This window comes from Panthera leo, chromosome B2 (genome assembly GCF_018350215.1).
Source record: "Panthera leo isolate Ple1 chromosome B2, P.leo_Ple1_pat1.1, whole genome shotgun sequence".
NCBI classification, from domain to species: domain Eukaryota; kingdom Metazoa; phylum Chordata; class Mammalia; order Carnivora; family Felidae; genus Panthera; species Panthera leo.
Window position 1 is genome coordinate 116,191,318 of NC_056683.1, and position 20,721 is coordinate 116,212,038.

General features: G+C 35.6%; 1 protein-coding gene across 4 annotated transcripts in view; it reads left to right on the forward strand.

Annotated features, from left to right (window-relative positions):
• The window catches only part of LAMA2 (laminin subunit alpha 2), a 609,036-nt gene that overhangs the window by 494,345 nt on the left and 93,970 nt on the right, over nucleotides 1–20,721 (forward strand). For all 4 annotated transcript variants that reach the window (XM_042939791.1, XM_042939793.1, XM_042939792.1 and 1 more), the window contains one exon: nucleotides 18,497–18,599. In XM_042939791.1, coding sequence (XP_042795725.1) covers nucleotides 18,497–18,599 — 103 coding nt within the window. The remainder of the gene's footprint in view (nucleotides 1–18,496; nucleotides 18,600–20,721) is intronic.

A 20,721-nucleotide genomic window follows, 5' to 3' on the forward strand; every position in this document is an offset into this window, starting at 1 on the left:
TGTCTCTCTGTCTCTGTCTCTGTCTCTGTCTCAAAAATAAATAAACATTAAAAAAAATTTTAAATAAATAAATTCTAAAGAGAATAATTTATTAAATGGTTCTTAGCAAACTCAGAGAAGACAGATTTGTCCCAGAAAGTTTATTGGACTAAGCAGAAAGTTTGATTCATGAACAGAATAAATGAAGCTTTCATTTTAATGTCATGATAACATGGTTGTATTTTACTAGAAATTAAACATATTTGCCAATCATTACATTGCACAATTACGTAGATAGGACTAGAATGCCAGAAATGTAAGAGTCAGTATTATTGCTGGAGTGATAGATACATACAGAAGAGTGTGATTGTTATTTATGTATGAAAGAATTCAAGAGTAACAAATCAGAAGAGTCCTTTACACATTTGAGTCCAGCCCTAAAAAGAAGGAAAAATGTTCTCAATGAATCAGAAAGGAAGGACAAAGAAACAAAGCAGGAATTTATATGAGGAGAAAAATGGCCTGTTAGACAAGCAATAAAACAACCAATTACGACTGTGAAGAGATGGACATGAGATAATATGAGAAGAAAAAAGCTGTAAGAACAGAAACAAATGAATGGTAGAAAAAACGGCAAAGCATAACTGACAGCATTTTTAAAGTAACTTCGCTTTTTTAAAAACTACTTAAAGCTACCTATTTATAAATACACACATTGTCATTGGAAGGAAAATATGAGAGGAATGTTGATCACTTAACTAAATAATAAGCAGGTGGAGTCTGTATACATTTAAAGATGATAGTGGAATATCCCTAAGCAATGATTAACAGCTACTTGTCTTGTATATATCATTTATTTAAATATTGAAGTATTTGGGGAAAGTAGACATTATGAAAAAATAGGTATGATTTTTCCACTAGTGTTGGGTGGGGAAAATGCTATAAAGCATTTGTTTTCCTACACATAATCTCCAAGATAACATTTCATGTAGTACCTCTCATTGGTGGGTGCAAGGAAAGAAGGGAAATACGTCATTGGTCAGAAAAGAGAATATGATGATCCAATTATTTTGTTTTAATCTTAATCGCTTTGGTGCTATAAAAAGTCCTCAGACGCTAAAAGAACAGAGAATCAAACTTTTTAAAAAACTTTCCAGATGATAGATGAACTTAAAACCTATGTTATGAACCAAATCAGGTTTTAGAAGTAGATGAACAAATAGATTTCACAGAATGCTGGATCCTTGGAATGACCACCAGAGAGGCAACAGGCATGGTTTCAGTGGCCCTGAAATAGGAGGCCTCTCCCCTTTCCACTGGAAAGGTCGTAGATGCTATGCATTTGGATCTGGTGCATTCCAATAACAACAAAAACAATTGAAAAGAAGGGTAATGTAGAATAAATTCCATAGTTCTGGTTCTTACACATCGTGAGGAATCATCACACAGCAATAATCGCACAGTCTCACCTATTCTGAAATGTCATCTTCCTTCCTTTCCTGTCTCACTCCCTTGGTCTAAGTCAGTGCAATGTGCTGTGTCATATATATTCCCATATAGGCAGTCATCACCTTCCATTGGTATCTTGCATTTAAAAAAATGAATCACTCTTTCCTTTCCTCTGGCACCAGAAAGTTTCCTCTCTTCAGTCCCCTCTTGTCCACCCTGCAGTCATTGTCTGAAACTTCCTCTTTCTCTCTGCCTGTGTCTGTCTCTCTCATACACACATACCAACAATATTCATTAATACCCTCTAGCCCAGGATCCCCTTTCTCAATTTCAGTCTGAGCTTCACTAGAATGAGCATTAGGAATAGAAGAATTTATACTGGGCTTCAACCCCAGTGAACTGTGTGTTTTTTATTCTCCAAGTTCAAGTTCTGTTTCTTGCTAAAATTATACATCATTCAAGGGAGTCATAATTCTAAAAATATTTAGCATGGTCTTTTCCAGGCATTTCTGGAAAAAAAATAGTATAACATACAGAAGAAAATAAAAGCAGTTTGTAAGTAATGCATTTTTCCCCCACAGAGACAAGGATAGTGAAATAGTAAAGAACAGTGCTGTATAATCAAAATGTAGGCTTTCGATAAACTACAGAGATGAGGGGAAAGTCTAATATATATTTTAGGAGTTCCTGAGTGGCTCAGTCAGTTCAGCATCGACTCCTGAGCTCAGCTTAGGTCATGATCCCACTATTTGTGAGACTGAGCTCAGTGTCAGGCTCTGCACTGATAGCAGGGAGTATTTTTGGATTTCTCTCTCTCCCTTTGTCTGCCTCTCCCTCACTCTTGCATGTGTGAGCTCTCTTTCTCTGTCTCTGTCGCTCTCTCAAAAATAAATAAATAAAATAAATTAAATGCGTCTATTTTATAGCAAGAAATATACCTAAAAATTAATTAAGTTTAAAGTTTTAACCTTGATTCTAATAAGTACATAAACTGATAAACTGCTGTTGCAAGTGACTTTCCAGTGTTTGTTCCTTAACATGTGGAAAATAGATAGCCATAGAAACCTCAAAAGGAGCTTTCTCTTGCTGTAGGGTCAAGAGTCTAAGGAATAAACTAAATTTTTGTAAATTTTCTCTTATGTGGCAGATCAGTAGGGAGAAAAACGCTGATAGAAATTAAGGACACTAGAGGGGAAAGCCAAAGATTTCTGACAACATGCAGCCTGAGTTAATTCAGATCCATCCTGATGTTAGAAATTCATAGAAATGCTAAATAAATTATAACTCCCCAAATTTAATACATACTTCACTTTAGAAAGAAACAACAAAAGGAAATCTAGGGGCACCTGGGTGGCTCAGTCAGTTAAGCATCTGACTTTGGCTCAGGTTATGATCTCATGGTTCGTGAGTTCGAGCCCCACGTTGGGCTCTGTGCTGACAGTTCGGAGACTTAAGTCTGTTTCAGATTCTGTCTCTGTCTCTCTACCCCTCCCCTACTCTCTCTCTGTCTCTCTCTCAAATATAAAAAATACAACATAAAAAAAAGTTTTTAATCTAAAAATACAGAGAGAGGTTAAAAAAGAATGGCACACTCTAGAGCTGGCATCTTGGTAGCTCAATGAATTTGGAACATAAATATAGTTCCTAATGTCTAGGGGCTGGGATTTTAAACACCAGGCAGGGAGAGATGACATCCCAGCCATCACCTTGAACCTACAAGAGGAGAAGTCTCTGACTGAAAGTACGTAAAAACATGAGACTCTGGAACAATTGTCTTCATCAGTGAACACTCATGCCTTCCAGTTCAGGAACATTCCGAGAAGCCTTGTTTCTTTTTATGCCCTCATTGTGCAAAATGTCTCTCATAAGATGCTAAAATCACAAGCCTATGGATTGAAGTCCAAATTTATACCATTCATATGGTAGAAGACTTTCCAAGCTGAGACATTAATGGAGGGAGTACTAGTCCTGGCTATTGAAACCTCTAGAGCATCTAGGAAGATGCAGAAAATTAGTCTTTAGATACAATATAAATAATCAAGTAGGAGTGAGGATAGGTAGTCCTTAACACGACCCTGAGATTATTGAAAAATCTAAAAGTGAATATAAAATGAAAGTGTTTAAATTATTAAAATGTTAAAAGAATGAATTGAAAAGATTGATGGAAGAGGAACTAAAGACTATGGAAATTTGTAAAAGAGACAGATAAAATTTCTAAAACTGAAAAATATAGTAATTAAAATTAAAAATTGAATGGGAGGACCAAACAACATATTAGTAGCAGATGAAAAGAGTATTAGTTAATTGAAAGAGTTGAAAACATTTCCCAGAATGCGACCAACATGGTAAAATATAAAAGGCACTTAAGAGACAGAGAATGCAGATTGTGAAAATGTAAGTCTGTGAGGAGTTCCAGAAGTTGAAAAGAGTGAGAATGAGGAGGAGTAGTGGTCAAGAGATACTGAAAATTCTCCAGTATTGGTGAAAGATAGGAGTTCACAAATTAAGGAAAATAATCATGATAAAATAAGTCCACACATGGAAAGATCCGTGTTAAACTTATAGAGACCAAATAGAAAAAGAAAACAAAATCTTAAAATAATCTAGAGAGCAAATGCAGATTATCTCCAAAGTAATAAGATTTGTCAGTTAGCATATATCCCATTGAAGTCACGATAGCAATCAAAAAAGAAAGGACTAATATCCTCATGGTGCTGATATAATATTCTGGTCAACTCAAAATCCTATACCTTGCTAAACCTCATTTAGAGGGGAGGACAACATAATGGCATCTTCAGAGAAAAACTGAGGGTTTACCAATCATAGACCTTCACCGAGCTGCTATAAAACACACTTCAAAAGGAATGCCAATAAAATCAAGGAAATTGGGGATTAAAGAGAAAAGTGAACAGAAAAAGTAAATGTACACAATCTAAGCATTATGAAAATCATAATGATGATAATTACTAAATGTATGGAATTGTTTTAAAAAGCATAACGAAAACATGAGAATAATAACATGATAATGGGGCAGATGGTCAGGGTTAGAAGTTTTTTAAAGCCTTAAAATTTTGGGAGGACAGTAAAAAATTGGTTAGATTTAATCTTTTTTAAAGTATATGTATTAAACATTGAGGATAATTATAGAAAAATAAAAATAGTAGTAGTAATCAGAGTTCTCCAGAGAAACAGAAGCAGTAGGATATAGATAGCTGGATGGATGGATGGACGGATGGACGGAAAGAAAGAAAGAAAGAAAGAAAGAAAGAAAGAAAGAAAGAAAGAAAGAAAGAAAGAAAGAAAGAAATTTGTCTTAAGGAGAGGGACTGTCAAGTCTGAATTCTTCAAGACAAGCCAGCAGGATGGGGACTCAGAGAAGAGTTGATGTCGTCTCAAGTCCAGAGATAGTCTGGAGGCAGAATTCTTTATTTTTGAGGGATGCCAGTCTTTTCTTTTAAGACAATTAACTGATTAGATGAGGTTTACCTACCTTTTATAGAGAGTATTCTGCCTTACTCAAAGTCTACTGATTTAAATGTTAATTACATCTAAGAGAGACTTTCACAGCAAGGTGTAGACTGACCCAAAAACTGGATACCGTAGCCTAGCCAAATTGACACATAAATTTAACCATAACAAACAGCTATACTTTCCAAATAAATGAAGAGAAAAAAAATGTGGAGAGCGAAATTTTCAATCAATTCTATAAAAGGCAAAAAAAAAAAAAAAAAACAAGCAAAAATAAATGGTAAATATAAAGCACAAAATGTGATAGAATTAAATCAAGATACATATAGGCCAGGGTAATTATTACTAACTACCTCAAGAAATAACCCCTGAAAATTCAGTTGCTTACATCGCAATCTAAATTGATTTCTCATATCATACTCAATGTGTTTCAGAACACCCTACTCCATCTTGTAGCTACACCATACTACATAGCCTCCAAGGTTGTTCTGGCAGGGAGAGAGACAAAAGAGATATGCCTACTGTTCCCTCCCTTGGCCTGGACGATATCTGCTCTATTGATCGGGAATAGTCACATGCCTCAATCGAACTATAAGAGAGGCTAGGAAAAATGGGCACATAGAATTTTTGATGAGCATTAAATGTCTCAGTTTCAAGTTATCTTCATAATAAATATAGGTTAAAATTACTAGTTTTATGACAATATTATATTGGATTCAAAGTGTTTAACAAACACAGCTATCTGTATATGACATACACAAAATAACATTAACTCTTAGGGTACAGAAGACTGAAAAAGAAGGGATGCAAAAAATATACACCAGGGTAACTCTAATCATAAGAAAGCTGGTGTACTAATATTAATAAACAATCAAAATAGGCTTTACATTTTAAAAAAGTTATGAGAGATAAAGAAAAATCTCTCAATATAATAAAAGAATCAAGTTAGCAGGAAGATTAAAAAATTTTGAACCCGAAAAGTGAGAATGAATAAAGGCAAAAGTCAGAATGAGGAAATCAACATATCCACAATAATGGTGGGAAGTTTTACCATTTCTCTCTTAAAACTTCATAGGTCAAGCAAGGAGATGTAAGGATGAAGGAGATTTGAAAAGTACAATAAACAAGCTTGATTTAATGGTCTTATAGAACTCTACATCAATTAGATAATTAATTCTATATGCCCCGTTATATAAAGCATACATGAACCTTAAAAAAAAAAAAAAAAAAAAAAAAGACTATGAACTAGATCACAAAACAAGTATAAGCAAATCCTTTTTTTTTTAATTTTTTAATTTTTGAAGGAGAGAGAGAGACAGAGGGTGAGTGGGGAAGGGGCAGAGAGAGACGGACACACAGAATCTGAAACAGGCTCCAGGCTCAGAGCTGTCCACACAGAGCCCGACGCGGCGCTCGAACTCACGAACCGCGAGATCATGACCTGAGCCGAAGTCGGAGGCTTAACAGACTGAGCCACCCAGGAGCCCCAAGCAAATCCTAGAGCCAGCAGCACCTAGACTGTATTCTCTGATCATGGTGCAATAAAATTAAGAAATTATGCAGAAAGATTGCTCCCCAAAAATGTTTTAAAGAAAAATCACACTTCAAAGTAATTCATGGGTCAAAGAAAAATGGAGTTTGAAATTACAACTATGAAATATTTAATAGCTAAATGGAAATAAAACTTCTACACATCAAAATTTGTGAAGTACAAATAAAGTGTCACTAAAGTGGCAAGTGAAGTTTGAAATGCAGATATTAGGAAAAAACAAGAACTGAAACGAATTATCTAAAGTTTCTGTTCAAGAAATTAAAAATAATTTATAAAGGGAAAAAAAGAAAAGCAGAAATTAATGACCTAGAAAAAATATTAGGATTGACAAAATGGAAAGCTGATTCTTGCAGTAAACAGGCAAAACAAGAATAATTAAGCAGAGCTGACACCTATAGACAGGATTAGGAATGAAGACCGGGAAATAACTCTAGAGGTAGTATAGATTTAATAAATATGGATGTACTTGAGTACATGAGCAACATTATTCAAATAAATTTGAGTGTTTGATGAAGTGGACAATAAATCTAAATTTACTAAAAAGAAATAGTAAACCTGAGTAGAAATCTAGTCATTAAATGAGTTGAGTCAGTAGTTAATAGTCTACCTATGACAAAATGATAATGTCTACCAAAATTTCAAGGACTCAATATCCAAAACATTTTAAAGACTAGAAAAACAATGACAGAGTCCCTGGCTTATTTTATGAGGCTGGTATAGTCTTGATGGCAGAACATTGTACAAGAAAAACTAGGGGCACCTGGATGGCTCAATCAGTTAAGCATCTGACTTTTGCTCAGGTCATGATCTAGTGGTTCATGAATTTGGGCCCGGTGTTGAGATCTGTGCTGACAGCTCAGAAACTGGAGCCTGCTTTGGATTCTGTGTCTCCCTTTCTCTCTGCCCCTCACCTGCTCATTCATTCATTCATTCATTCTTTCTCTCTCTCTCTCTCTCTCTTTCAAAATAAATAATATTTTAAAAGTTTTTAAAAAGGAAAGAAAAACTATAGGTCAATCATAAATAGAGATGTAAAACTTAAAATATTATCAAACCAAATCCAAATATATGTATATATTTAGAGATCTAGACAAATACAATAAAAAGTTAATAGTAGTCAAATATGGTTGATGGGAGTACAGGTATCTATATTAATTTCTGTTCTTATCAATATACTTAAATTATAAGTGTTTTAACTGAAATGAAAGTAAGAGGAAATTGAAAATCAGTTCTGAGGAATATCTGCCCTGAAAAATATAAGGAAAGTGGTTCTTAAGGCTCCTGGAAATGAAGCAGCCGTCCCCATCCTTCACACCAATAAGAGGCCCTAAATTTCTTTCTTTTAAAATTCATGATGCATGCATATTTTATTTGCTTTTAAATTGAAAAGAGAAGCAGGTAATTTCAAGCAACAGTCCCCTGACCTAACTTTTCTCACCTTTAAACTCACACCCCCAGGTACAATCATTGCTAAGTCTTCCAACCATTTCTTCTCCTTAAATATCTCTTGATAATATTATGATCATGCTATCAGGTGACTCATCACTTTAGGTTATGATCTGTTTACTTACTGCCATGATAAATGGCCTGAAGTTCACTTAGATTGTATCACATCACATCTCCTTCCCACATATCTCCCAATGTGCGTACCTTACTGTGTCTAGATCCTTTAGTGTTTTCTTTTTAAACTCAGAAATTTATTTCTTGTTCCATCAATGATGGACCCCCCACTCTGTAAAATACAGATCTTTGTGCCCTCATCCTTTCTCTAGTTCTGTTTCTCCCTGTCCTCCATCTAACTTCTACCGTTTTAACTTCCATATCGTCCTGCTAATAACATTTATATTTTGTCTATAACCATAACTTTGATTAATTACAAGCATTTCCTTAAAAGACCCCCTCAGATTGGCGGGCGCTTGGGTAGCTCAGTCATTTAAGCATCTGACTCTTGATTTCGGCTCCAGTAATCTCATGTTTCCTGGATCGAACCCTGCTGTCAGTGCAGAGCCTGCTTGGGATCCTCTCCCACTCTCTCTCTCTCCCTCCCTTGCTCAAGCTCCCTATCTCTCAAAATAAACAAACAAACAACCTTTAAAAAAAAACAAAGGGGTGCCTAGGTGGCTCAGTCAGTAAAGTGTCTGACTTTGGCTCAGATCATAATCTCACAGCTGTGGTTTCGAGCCCCGCTTTGGGCTCTGTGCTGACAACTTGGAGCCTGGAGCCTGCTTCAGATTCTGTATCTTCTTCTCTCTCTGCCCCTCCCTTGTTTGCACTCTGTCTCTCTCCCTCTAAAAACTACATAAACATTAAAAAAGACCTTCTTGGATTCTTTTCAGTGGGGGAACCCTGGGGGCACTTGATGTCTGGTTGCTGTTTGCTCTGTGCAACCGTGAAGGGGTGAGGGGCACTCCACTCTGCTAAAGGACTTGCAGGGAATTATCTATTCCTATTCTCATGACTGATTCTCATCCTTTACCCTCACCTGTTGTTTCTGAGGCCTGGCCTTCTTCAGATTCTGTGGGCCCCCAACCTGGCTTATACCCTCCTGAGCAAGGTGAGGGTACAGTAACTGCAGTGGATTGAGGGGGAGGAAGTACCTGAAGACCCCTGCTGATGTGGTTAGGGAAGCACATTGGCCCTGCTAAAGTGAAGATTCCTCTGCTGAAGTAACACACTTTCTCTTACCTCCTTTTCTTCATATCATCTTAATTCCTACCATCTTCCCTGCACAGTTACTCCCATTTTATTTAGTCTCTTGGTACTGTTTCCTGAAAACAGTGTTTTTTTTTGCTCAAGATTCAGATTTTAAATTAGGTAATCCAGAGGAGTCTTTTGCTTTCTTCCTATATTTTACTTCCTCATGGGAAAGGTATGTTCAAGGGTCCCCACTAACCCATGGAGTGGTTGGATGAGTCAGAAAAAGGTGTATCACTGGGTGAGATGCACCGGGCACACGGTGTGGTGAGCAGTAAGGTGGCCAGTTTCAGTGCCCCTTTGAGCAAACCTTTGGGTCAGATACAGACTGCACAGCCCCAAGATCCCTGGGCTTTAGAAAATGCTGAGTCTCTCTGCTTGCTCCCTGCTGTGCACAGTGAGGGGCGGGGGGTGGGGGGGGTGGGGCATGCCCTTTCACTGTTTGGTGACTGTGGTGTTTTGTTTTCTTCCTACTTTTTCCAGAAAACGATATCCCCAGAATTAAAATGTAAGCTGATAATAGACCCCTAGTGGACAGAAACATGGATCACCACAATGGACCCCCTGAATATTTCACTCTTTCTCACACAGTGTGCCATGATTTTCATATAGGCAATACCTGATGTACAAGAGCTGATCACTAAATGTAGATAGCCCCCTCCCATCTCCAAACACTAATGCCAGAAATCTAGAATGGCCAGGGTGCTTCAGATTTTCACAGTTGACAAGATAGTTATATTGCTACAAGATATAGGAAAGTTGAAGAGGAAGGCAATTTGAAAGGAAAAATAAAATTACTTTCTTTCCCTATTTAGTTTGAGATAGTGTCTGAATATCTGTTTCAATGTAGATGTCATGTGGGATTTTCTTTTTAATGTGTCAGAATTAGGTTCTAGTGGTATACTGGAATTTCTAAATTTCGTTGGAGAAAGTAGATAGCAAGACAGAATTTGGGGATTAGAAGATCTGCTTTCAAATTAAGTGTGTTGTGTAGTCTATTCTGATTCATCCCTTGACTTGACTCATATGGTAAATATAGTCCCTAGAGCCCAAATCTTTTTAACTGATTTCATATTTGATCTCCAACTGCGTGAGATCATTTCTTACTCTTCATTGGCCTAGTTATAATACTTACAAGAGGTGCTCATGAATTATTTATTAAGTGTGTGGTATTAAGCATGTCCACATTTAAATTTTTTACTTCAAATTTTTAAAAACTGTAACCATATATTTAATGTACTTAATGTGTAAATAGCATTATGAAAAACAGCACAAAGGGTAATCAGATAATCAGAATTCTAACCAGTCCTCAAACCAGCAATAATTATATGTTTTCATTTGTCCTACTAATAAAAATAATACTTTTCAACTTTTTCCTGGTTTATTCTTTTCCTTTATTATGTTTTCTTTTCTTTCCTATTATTATTCTTTCCTTTAATATTAATATTCCTAATAATTTCTTCTTACTTATTAGTTTTTGAGTCCTTATAATAGCAAGATTCTTTTGGCATGTTGCTATTGGTCTATGAACCATAAAATTAAACACTGTGAATCTTGCAATAGTATGATTAAACATTAAGGCATTTCTAATGAGTGTTTGTTTAGAAGTATGGTCATATCTTCTCCAGTCTGTCCTATTTAGTATTTGCTTTGTGTAATTGGATGAACCAAAATACATAAAGAATACTTGCAAGGTCATTTTTGAGTTTTTATTTCCTACATAAAGGACCATGCAAATATTAGCAGAGTACATATTGAATTCAAAAGGCTCAATAAAATACGGTGTTAGTCAAGTTGTACATTTTAACTCACATAAAACTTGTATTTTATTCTGTCAACCACTGCTTTAGAAGTCAAACAGTAGTTTTGACTTCTTATTAATATCTATAATCATTGGAATTTAAATTTTATAGCAGTGTAATATTAATGAGAACATGGTATAAATCCATAATTGATATGACAATTAAATCTGCCAATAAAACTGGTGAGGATCTTTTTCCTCCATCAGCAATTCAGCAACTTATCTAAGAAGTAAGTGATTCACACAATAGCAAACATGAAAAAGTCAGTGAGTATCTAAGCCACCTAGAAAAAGTTGAATCTGTACGTCAAAATAGTGTTCATTAAGCCACGCTGATTTTAGTGATTTTCTCTGTATGTGATATGTTCATTTGAGTCAATAATTTGAAAAAACTCTAGTGGAAACAAAGAAGCAAAGTGTGATTTTATGATCTAGCATTAAACATGTTTAAAAATTCAGGGCATAAATGCTAAAAACCAAAGGGTTTACGTCATCAGTCCGAAACATAGCAACTCTTTGGGGTGATGGTATAATGCAACATAGGTGAGAACTAATTTCATTCAAGGCAGCTGTACTCTCAGAACTATTTAGGATTTCAAAATATAAGTGTAATAGTCAAGAGGTGAAATTACCATGCTGGGTTTGACTTTACATTAATTGGAAAAAAAAAATCTTATGCCCTCTGAGAATGTTCTCCAACCCCATAGACACTGCTCCATTGCCTTGACTCAAAATCAAGATTCCCCGTAGTTTCTGCTGATCCTGCTTTCAACAGCTCGTGCAGTTCCTGCCTCACTGCAGCAAGCCAGTGCCGCCCATAGGTGCTGGAGCAGTGGCCGTCATGCTGTAATTGGTGAAAACCTATTCTCACTTAGCTCTGTGCTTTAAATCCTCTCTTGATTGTCCTTCTTGGTGTTCTCATCAAGCTGAAACTTGACGGTCGCAAATTCTAAATGTGCACTGTGGAGGATTCCTGTTTCATCCAGGTCTCCTCTGTATGCTCACTTGCTTTCAGTCTTCCACAGAGATTCATCTAATCCCTCATCCCATTTCAGGGCAAAGTGTGCAAGGCCAGGATCGACCGCCTTTCAACAGATTTCTGATTGAGGCCATCTCTCTGGGTTATTCATGCTCACTTTTTATTTACTATTTTGTTTTAATATCCTGTAGTATTTTTTTAATATAGGTTATATTAAAATACTTTTAAAATCAGCACACAGTGATTTCCTTATTTTAAAATTGTCTATGATATTTTTAATTATTACAAAAGCAGGTCATATCTGTTATAGAAAAGTAGAAAATACAGACAAGCAAGAGGGAGAAAATATAAAACTTTTATAATGTTGTTTATCTGTCTATACCTTTTCCTATGCAAGTAGCTTTTCTGGGAATGGGTGATTTTACATAACTGTTTTGTAGCTTAATGTATAATTATATTTAATTAACATCACATGCACATTTTTTCAACATTCTCAAAAATTGTATCTTTCACAATGTATATAGGTTTAGATTCCACCATTCCTTCTGAGAATGATTTTACCATAGTAAAAAATTTCTCCCCAATTTTTAACAGCAGTCTAAGATACCTGAATATAAGTTTCTCCTGATAAGTACTTCGTATAAATACATTACAGCTAATCATCAGCATTTACATGTATCCCTGCACATTCTGAACAGTTTTCTTTATTAAAAAGATTTTAAACTTAAAATCATCTAGGTTATGTAATATCTTTGCCCATTATCCCCTTTGGAAATATGCAAGACTTAGCTTCTAAAATAAATTATTGTGTAGAAAGCAATGGAATAATTCACAAACCATGCTGATGAATTTTAAATTACTACTTTCTCTAACAAATAAAAACAAAAGAAATATCCTACATCTGTCTTTAGAGCCAACTCTTTCAATGAATTCAGAGAGAGAGAGAGAGAGAGAGAAAGAGAAAGAAATAAAATTATTTGAGAACCATTTAGAAAAATAATAAAAGTATAACATAGAAGGTAATATAAATAATAGCTTTCAAATTTGCCTTTGAAATAAGCTTAACTTCAGGTCCCATACTCACATCTTCTTCTCCTAATAGAGCCTCTTCTGACAACAAAACATTGTGATATTTCCATGCTCCATTATGGTAAGAATCACTTTCTTTATAAGGGATTTTTTGTTTGTTCTCCACTACAGTTCCAGTAAGCAAGGCAGTCTCTCCATATTTGAATAAACAGAGCTTACTCAGGTGTTTGAGACAGCTAAAAACTTTCTTTTGGTAAATCAATCAGTTCCTTCATCTATTAATCAGTGACATGATACTTCATCAAGAGTCACTATGAATATTTAACAGATAATAGGAAGAAGAAAACTAACATGTATCAAAAGCCAATTAAGTGCAAAATCCTTTGTAAAATCTTTGTAGACATTATTGTTTCTTTTTTCCCCTGTATCTTTCCTTTTCTAATAATGTCTTAAATTAGCTCATGTTTTCTATAAATACTTATTAATAAAAGCATACAGCAACCTACACATATTTTATTGTGTATATTATAATAAACATATATATATATATATGCACACACAGAGAAAGAACTTATTTATAAAAATACAGTTTCTAAAAAGCAAGAAACACATATCGTGCAACTCTAAGAACCTCATTTATACTTCACATATGCCGTAGACACAGCTCAGAAACTCAGATGCAATGCTTATGAATATGTATGAAGTGTAATTAGCTTGGAAAATGCTGCTTCATCACCTGTCCTGATATTGTTGATGTGCTTCGGTGACTTACTAAGCAATGTTGGAAAAGGAACTCTTCAAATTCCAATGAGTTGAAACAATTCCGTTCATCCATAACATGTTAGTATTTTTCATTCTGTTATCATATGGAAGGCTTGTCTCTTAAACCTGGGTGGTTGATATACTGTTTATAACTGACAGTTGTATGCCATCATTCCTGTACTTTAATATTTTGGAGTGCTTCTTGAAACACTGAAACCTATCTTATTCCTCCACATCCCTTGAACCCAAACTCTCATTCATTTCCACTGCCCTTGCCTGAGGTTACAATTCCCTTTTCTCTGGCCTATACTATCATAATAGCCAACCGGTGTCTCTTTTTTCTCCCATAAACCTTCCCAGTTCACCTTCTGGGACTAAGGCTCTGACCATACCCTCTACTCAGAAACTTTCAATGATTCCACGTTGCTTATTGCTCAGTGTTTTTAGCCTAATATTCAAGCTTTCCAGAAATGGACCCTAACCTAACAGCTTTACTTCTTCATACTGCCCTTCATAAACTCTCCAGGCCTTTGCAAATGAAATAATTTTCCAGCTCTCCACACATCAAAATGTCCTGCCTCCTTGCCTTTCTTTTCCTTACCTGAGCAAGGAGTGGTTGACAGAAAACCCAGGAAGAAATCATTGGCTTCCTGAAAAGCAGGAAAGACAAGATGCTTTGGAGCAAAAGGGAGGTCATACTCATTAATGCAAGAAGATAAGAAATTAGTGGCAGGGAAGTCTATCAACAAATGGACTTCAGTCAGGTTGCAGTCGTGTTGCTGGCTAAAGGTACCAGGGTTCAGTAGAAGATAAATACGTTGATAATCAGACTGATCAGAAAAAAAATCAGTATCTGATTTAAGGAATAAAGAGGTAAAGTCATTAAAACTTCTTCAGACAGTAATATACAACTTTATGCCAGAAATTCAACAGTTTGAATGAAATGGACAGATTCTGTGAAAATTACAAATCACCAAAATTCACTTACAAATAAATAACTTGAAAGTCCATTAAAGAATTGAATTTGTACTTAAAAACGTTACACACACACATACACACACACACACACACACACACACACAATTCAGCTCCAAATGACTTCACTAGTGAATTCCATGAAGCATTTAAGGAAGAAGTAATAAATTCTTCAGAGAATTGAAGAGAATAAACCATGTCCCACCTCATTCCATGAGGCCAGTATCACTCTAGTACACATGAGACAAAGACATTACCAAATATATATATCAATATCCCTTATAAATATAGATGTAAAAATTCTTGACGAAATTATTACAATTCAAATCTAAGCATGTGTTAAGATACAAACTAAGGAAATATATATTTGCAAATTATATTATCTGATAAAGGATTTGTATTCAAACTATGCATTGATATCTTTCAAAACTCAGTAACAACAAATAACCCAATAAAAAAAATGGGCAAAAGATTTAAACAGATGGAATAAGTATATTAAAAGGTGTTCAACATTATTAGTCACAAGGAAAATGCAAATTAAAACCAAAATGATATACACATCCATAGCATGTCTAAAACTTAAAATGACTGACTACATCAAGTATTATTAGCAAGGATGTAGATAAATTTAACTCTGCTGGTGGGAATTTAAAGTAGCACGAATAATTTGGAAAACAGGGTAGTAGTTTCTCAAAAACTGAAACATACCACCCTATCATCTAACTACTCCACTTCTAGGTATTCATTCCAGGAGAAATGAAGGCATATGTTCATGTAAAGACTTGTACACAAATGCTCCTAGAAACTCAATTTAGAATGGCCAATGTTGGAGATAGCCCAAATGTCCAACAAGAGGTGAATGAATAGATTAGGGCATATCCATTTAATTTTTAAAAGGATCACATATTGATACACAGCATGGACAAATGTTGAAATAATTATGCTGAGTGAAAGAAGCCAAACAAAAAAGAACAAGCTAGATGAGTCCACTTATGTAATATTTTATTAAATGCAAATGAACAGTGATGGAAAGGAGAAGCAGTGTTTGTGTAGAGTTGAGAGGAAGTCAAGGAGGGGTGCAAGGGAGAAATCAAGAGGAAATGGATGGTTTCTCTACCTTGATTGTCCTGATGGTTTTGTGGGTGTATATATGTCAAAACTTATCAAACTGTAAATTTTAAATATGTGAAGTTTATCCCTTAATAAAACTGTTGAAATCTGTAAAAGGGTAGAAAAAAATGAAGACTGGTCACCACTATCCAGTCCCTCACAGCTCAAACTTTAGCCTCTTTCCATGTTGTCTGATTCTTCCCCTCTTTTCTCTTACCTCATTTCATTAATTTTCTTATGTGCAGCAAATCAACTTTCTCTCCTTCCTTTACCCCCATGCCTCACTTTGCATATCCAAGATTAGCTTTAAAATTTTGGTTGTTAAATGCTTGCCAGATTATATTCTTGTAGAAAGACATTCACATCTCAAGGCTGCAGGGAAAGCTGTTTCCCTCTTTCCTTCCTTCCTTTCTATCTTGGTCTATTTTTGTCTAGTGCTATGAGTGACCCATATGATCTGGATGACTCAGGATCATCATTATCAACATTAGTTATTTTACTACAATTACACGGGCAGCTACTGAAACCTACTTTATCCCTATCCAAATTGATTTGGACTTCGGAGCCTTACATTTTTTTCTCTACTTGATAACTTCTCCTTCCTATTGTCAGACAGATTGTCAGCTGTCACTTCTGCTGTTTTCATGTGCCTATTTAGAGAATCTTCATCCTTCTTTTTTTGTAATTTCCTTTCTCTGATCTGTTTTGATCCAGAAAACCTGTAACCAAGGGAGTAAGAATGGAATGTAAGTTTGGAACAAATATAGGACCTTAGTAAAGAACTAAGACTTATTTTTTTTTTTTTTGAGTAAAGTACACTGGATTTGTGCCACTTATATTGATGCGCTTACCTTTTTAATTTTTTTTAATAAATGAAACTATATGATGTTACTGTATCTAATTCCCAAGAGAAATTATAGGCCTAAGAATTTCTGTGTTCTCAGTTGAAGAGACTGTCCATTTTCCATAGAATAATTTTCTGGGGTTATCAGAAATCTCTTTATTCAAGTGCTAGATATATATGCGCCATTTCCCTTTTTATTTATATAGATGTATCCAGTATGTCCTTTTGTAGATACCTGTTCTGTGAACAGATTATTTTTTTTTTATTTTTATTTTTATCAATGTTTCAAGTTTGGGTTTTTTAATTTTATATATATATATATATATTTTTTTTTTTTATTTTAGAGAGAGAGAGAGAGAGTGCTAGCAGGGGAGAAGGGTAGAGGGAGAGAAAGAGAGAATCTTAAGCAAGCTCCACACTGAGCCCCGATACGGAGCTTGATCCCACAACCCTGAAATCATGACCTGAGACAAAATTAAGAGTCAAATAACCAACTGAGCTACCCAGGTGCCCCTCAAGTTTTTATTTAAATTTTAGTTAACATAATAGTGTAATATTATTTTCAGGAGTAGAATTTAGTGATTCATCACAGTGAAGTGCTCTCCTTAATACCCATTGTCCATTTAGCCCATCCCCTGCTAACCTCCCTCCATCAACCCTCAATTTGTTCTCCGTAGTTAAGAGTTTCTTATGGTTTGCCGCCCTCTCTTCTTTTTTCCTTTCCCTATGTTCATCTGTTCTGTTTCTTAAATTCCACATATGAATGAAATCATAATGGCATTTCTCTTTCTCTGACTGATTCATTTAGATTAAATTAAAGTTTGTTAGGAGAATACCTGAAAGTAAATTTTACCACAACGGTATCAAGTTCTGTGATCTTTCCTAGTTTAATGCTCAAATAATGTGACTGATTTAAAAACAAACAAAAACACGTTACTGAGGCACTTGCAGGTATCTTTTAAGAGTGTTAGGTCTGGGATAACCTGAATTAGCTTTATAACTTCAACAGTAAGTATATTTAGCATTCTCTAGCTCTTCTGCTTCCTGAAATACTTTTCCAATTTAAACTTTACACATAAGATCCTATTTGATTTATCTCTTGGTATAAATGTATTATGTGATGATATATGTGTATTATGTGATGATTCCTAAGGAACAAACACTATTAAGACAGATAACTAGACATTAGGTTAAACGATCCTTTTCCCATATCATGCTGCTATCTTTCTGTCATCTCTTTTAAGTCAAGCCTCCACAAATACATCTTTGCTGGGAGATGATTTTAGCTCAGAGATTGTTATTTAGAAGACTTCGTTTTGCTGTAGAACTTGGAGATGTGTTTTTAAAGGGAGTGGTGTTCTTCCTCATTTGAAGGAGATAAGAACTGCCCCCCCCCCCCTTACCACACAACTCAAGTAAAATGTGATTAGGGATTAAGTCAATAGATGTGTTCAGTTACTCATCTGCTCAACTATTGTATAGCATTTAATTCTGACCAATTATATCCTTGCAACACTGCCAACCATCATGCTTTGAGCCACCTCTGCATCTCTTGACTTCCATACTATCATGCTTTCCTGGTTTCTCTTTTCGCTCTGGTATCCCAGGTACCTTGCCAGCTCCACTTCCTGAACCTGCCCCTCACATGTTAGGATTCCTGAGGGTTCTGTTCTAGCTCTTCTTCTCCTCTCCCAATAGATAGCCTCCTGACTTTAATCACCAATATGTGCTAATTTATAATTCTGTAGCCCAGAAGGCCTCCCTGGAAGTAAATCTGTATACTGCTGCCGGCCAGATATGTCTACTCCATAATTCTATGGTTGTTGATATGTGACACTCTTTCTCTGTCCACAGGCAACAGGTCCTCAGGGTTCATTAAAGGAAGGAGCCAAAGGTTCTCTTCAGAAAAGCTTTGGGGTTCTTAATGAAGCCAAGAAGTTAGCAAATGATGTCAAAGGTTAGTATGACCTCTCTTTATTATTAATTTCAGATTAATTGTAGTTTGTTTTTTTAATGTTTATTTTGAGAGAGTGCGCACACACACATGTGTGAGTGGGGGCAGGGGACACAGAGAGAGAGAGGGAGAGAGAATCCCAAACAGGCTCTATGCTGTCAGCACAGAGCACAATGCCAGGTTCTACCTCAAAAACCATGAGATCATGACCTGAAGCAAAATCCAGAGTCAGCCGCTTAACCCACTGAGCCAACCCAAGAGCCAACCCAAGAAATAATTATATTTCTAATTGGTAGGATATTTTGTCACACTATTGGAAAAGTGAAATTATTTCACCATGATTTTTATGATTATTTTTATTACCTGGATTTAATGCAGCTTTTCAGTATTTTGACATCATATCTCATTTTGCACTGGGCAATATTTCATAATTTTTAACCTAATTTACATAACATCATATTGCCTATATCTAAAGTATAGTAACTTTTTTAAAATTAATTTATCATTTTTTAGAGAGAGAGAGAAAGGAAAGAAAGAGTGTGTGAGCAAGAGAGGGGCAGAGGGAGAGGGAGGGAGGGAGAGAGAAAGAGAGAGAGAGAAAATTCCAAGCAGTCTCCACACTCAGCACAGAGCCCCACATGGGACTCGATCTCATGACTATGAGATCATGACCTGAGCTGAGATCAAGAGTCAGACGCTTAACTGACTGAGCTACCCAGACACCCCAGAGTAGTGACTTTTAAATTAAAGCATAACAAGTGTTTAAGAGTACTAAATCCCACTTGTTTTGGCTTCAGAAATAATAGTCACAAAGGAATGAATTAGACATCATACGAATGTCCTTATGAAACTTTCAATTTGATAGTGGTCACATTTCCCGAAAAGTTTTCATGCTTTTTAAGTACATTTTTCTTGTGTTTTATTCCTAATTCAGTCATCAAAGTACATAAAATATCTACGTCAGTACATTATGGGCTTTGCATTAAAAATGTATTACTCAATATAGCTGCTCTCTAGGTAAGCTATTATATTTATTATTTCATTCAAATATCTCCCGTTTTTTGTTTTTTTTTTAATTTCAGTTGCCTCCCGTTTCTCTCTGCCATCTCATTCCTTACCATTTTCTGGCTTGCATGCATGGCCCCAACCTTACTGAAATACTCACAGTCTTTCCAAAATATACTACCATTCCAAGCCTCCATATTTCAGAGTATCGATCCTTCTCTTTGGAATGCTTCACCACCTTTCGTTCTTTTTCATTTAATTGCCTTCCACCAGAGCTTCAAAATTAAGCTCAAATGTCATCTTCAGGCAACTAGACACTCCATCTGAACTACATGCCCCTTCTCACTGCCTACCTTTCTTATAGACTTGTCAGCCCACAGCAACCTTGTACTTATATCCCATCTTCTTGAGGACAGACACGCTCTCTTCTTCTTAACTTTGCATTTCTGGTGTAGAATATCACCGTGACTAGCTCAAATCAGGAAAGAAACATATATTCGAAAAAAAATGTTTAAAAAGAATGGTACTCGTCTTTACTAACCTTCGAAACAAAAGAGGTTTTATAAGCATTTACATTTGTCATGATTTAAACTAATTGTCCATTGTCTCTAATAGAGGCCAGTAGGAAATTACAACTCCTGCCTGCATTATACGTGGTACTGTATAATTTGGACTGTGTGTCGCAGGTGAAAGAAACCTCTATAAACATAGTTCTTTGTAGTTCTATGTAGGACTTGCTCTTATCCTAACCTGAAGAGTAACAATAGAATCCAAACCTATTTTCCTTTTGGATAAGTCGAATTGACCTCATTACTTTGTGGCCACTCTTTCCCATCCAATACCTTTGCTCAGAGCTAGGATTAAGGTGAAGTGAGTGAGGTTAGGTCGTGCAAGTGGGGGGTCAGATCCTTTTTGATTTCAAAGTTTAATATTTTGTGTATCATAGATCTTCTTTGAATTAGTTTTAATTTTTAAAATACTACATCAAAATATTTTTCATTTGATTAAAGTGCCCCTTTAAATTTTACTCCTGAGATGAATGCCTGAGTCACCGCACCTCACTCCCAACCCTGCCCTTCCCTCTGTTTTCCTAAAAATACTGGTGTTATAAAAATGAAGA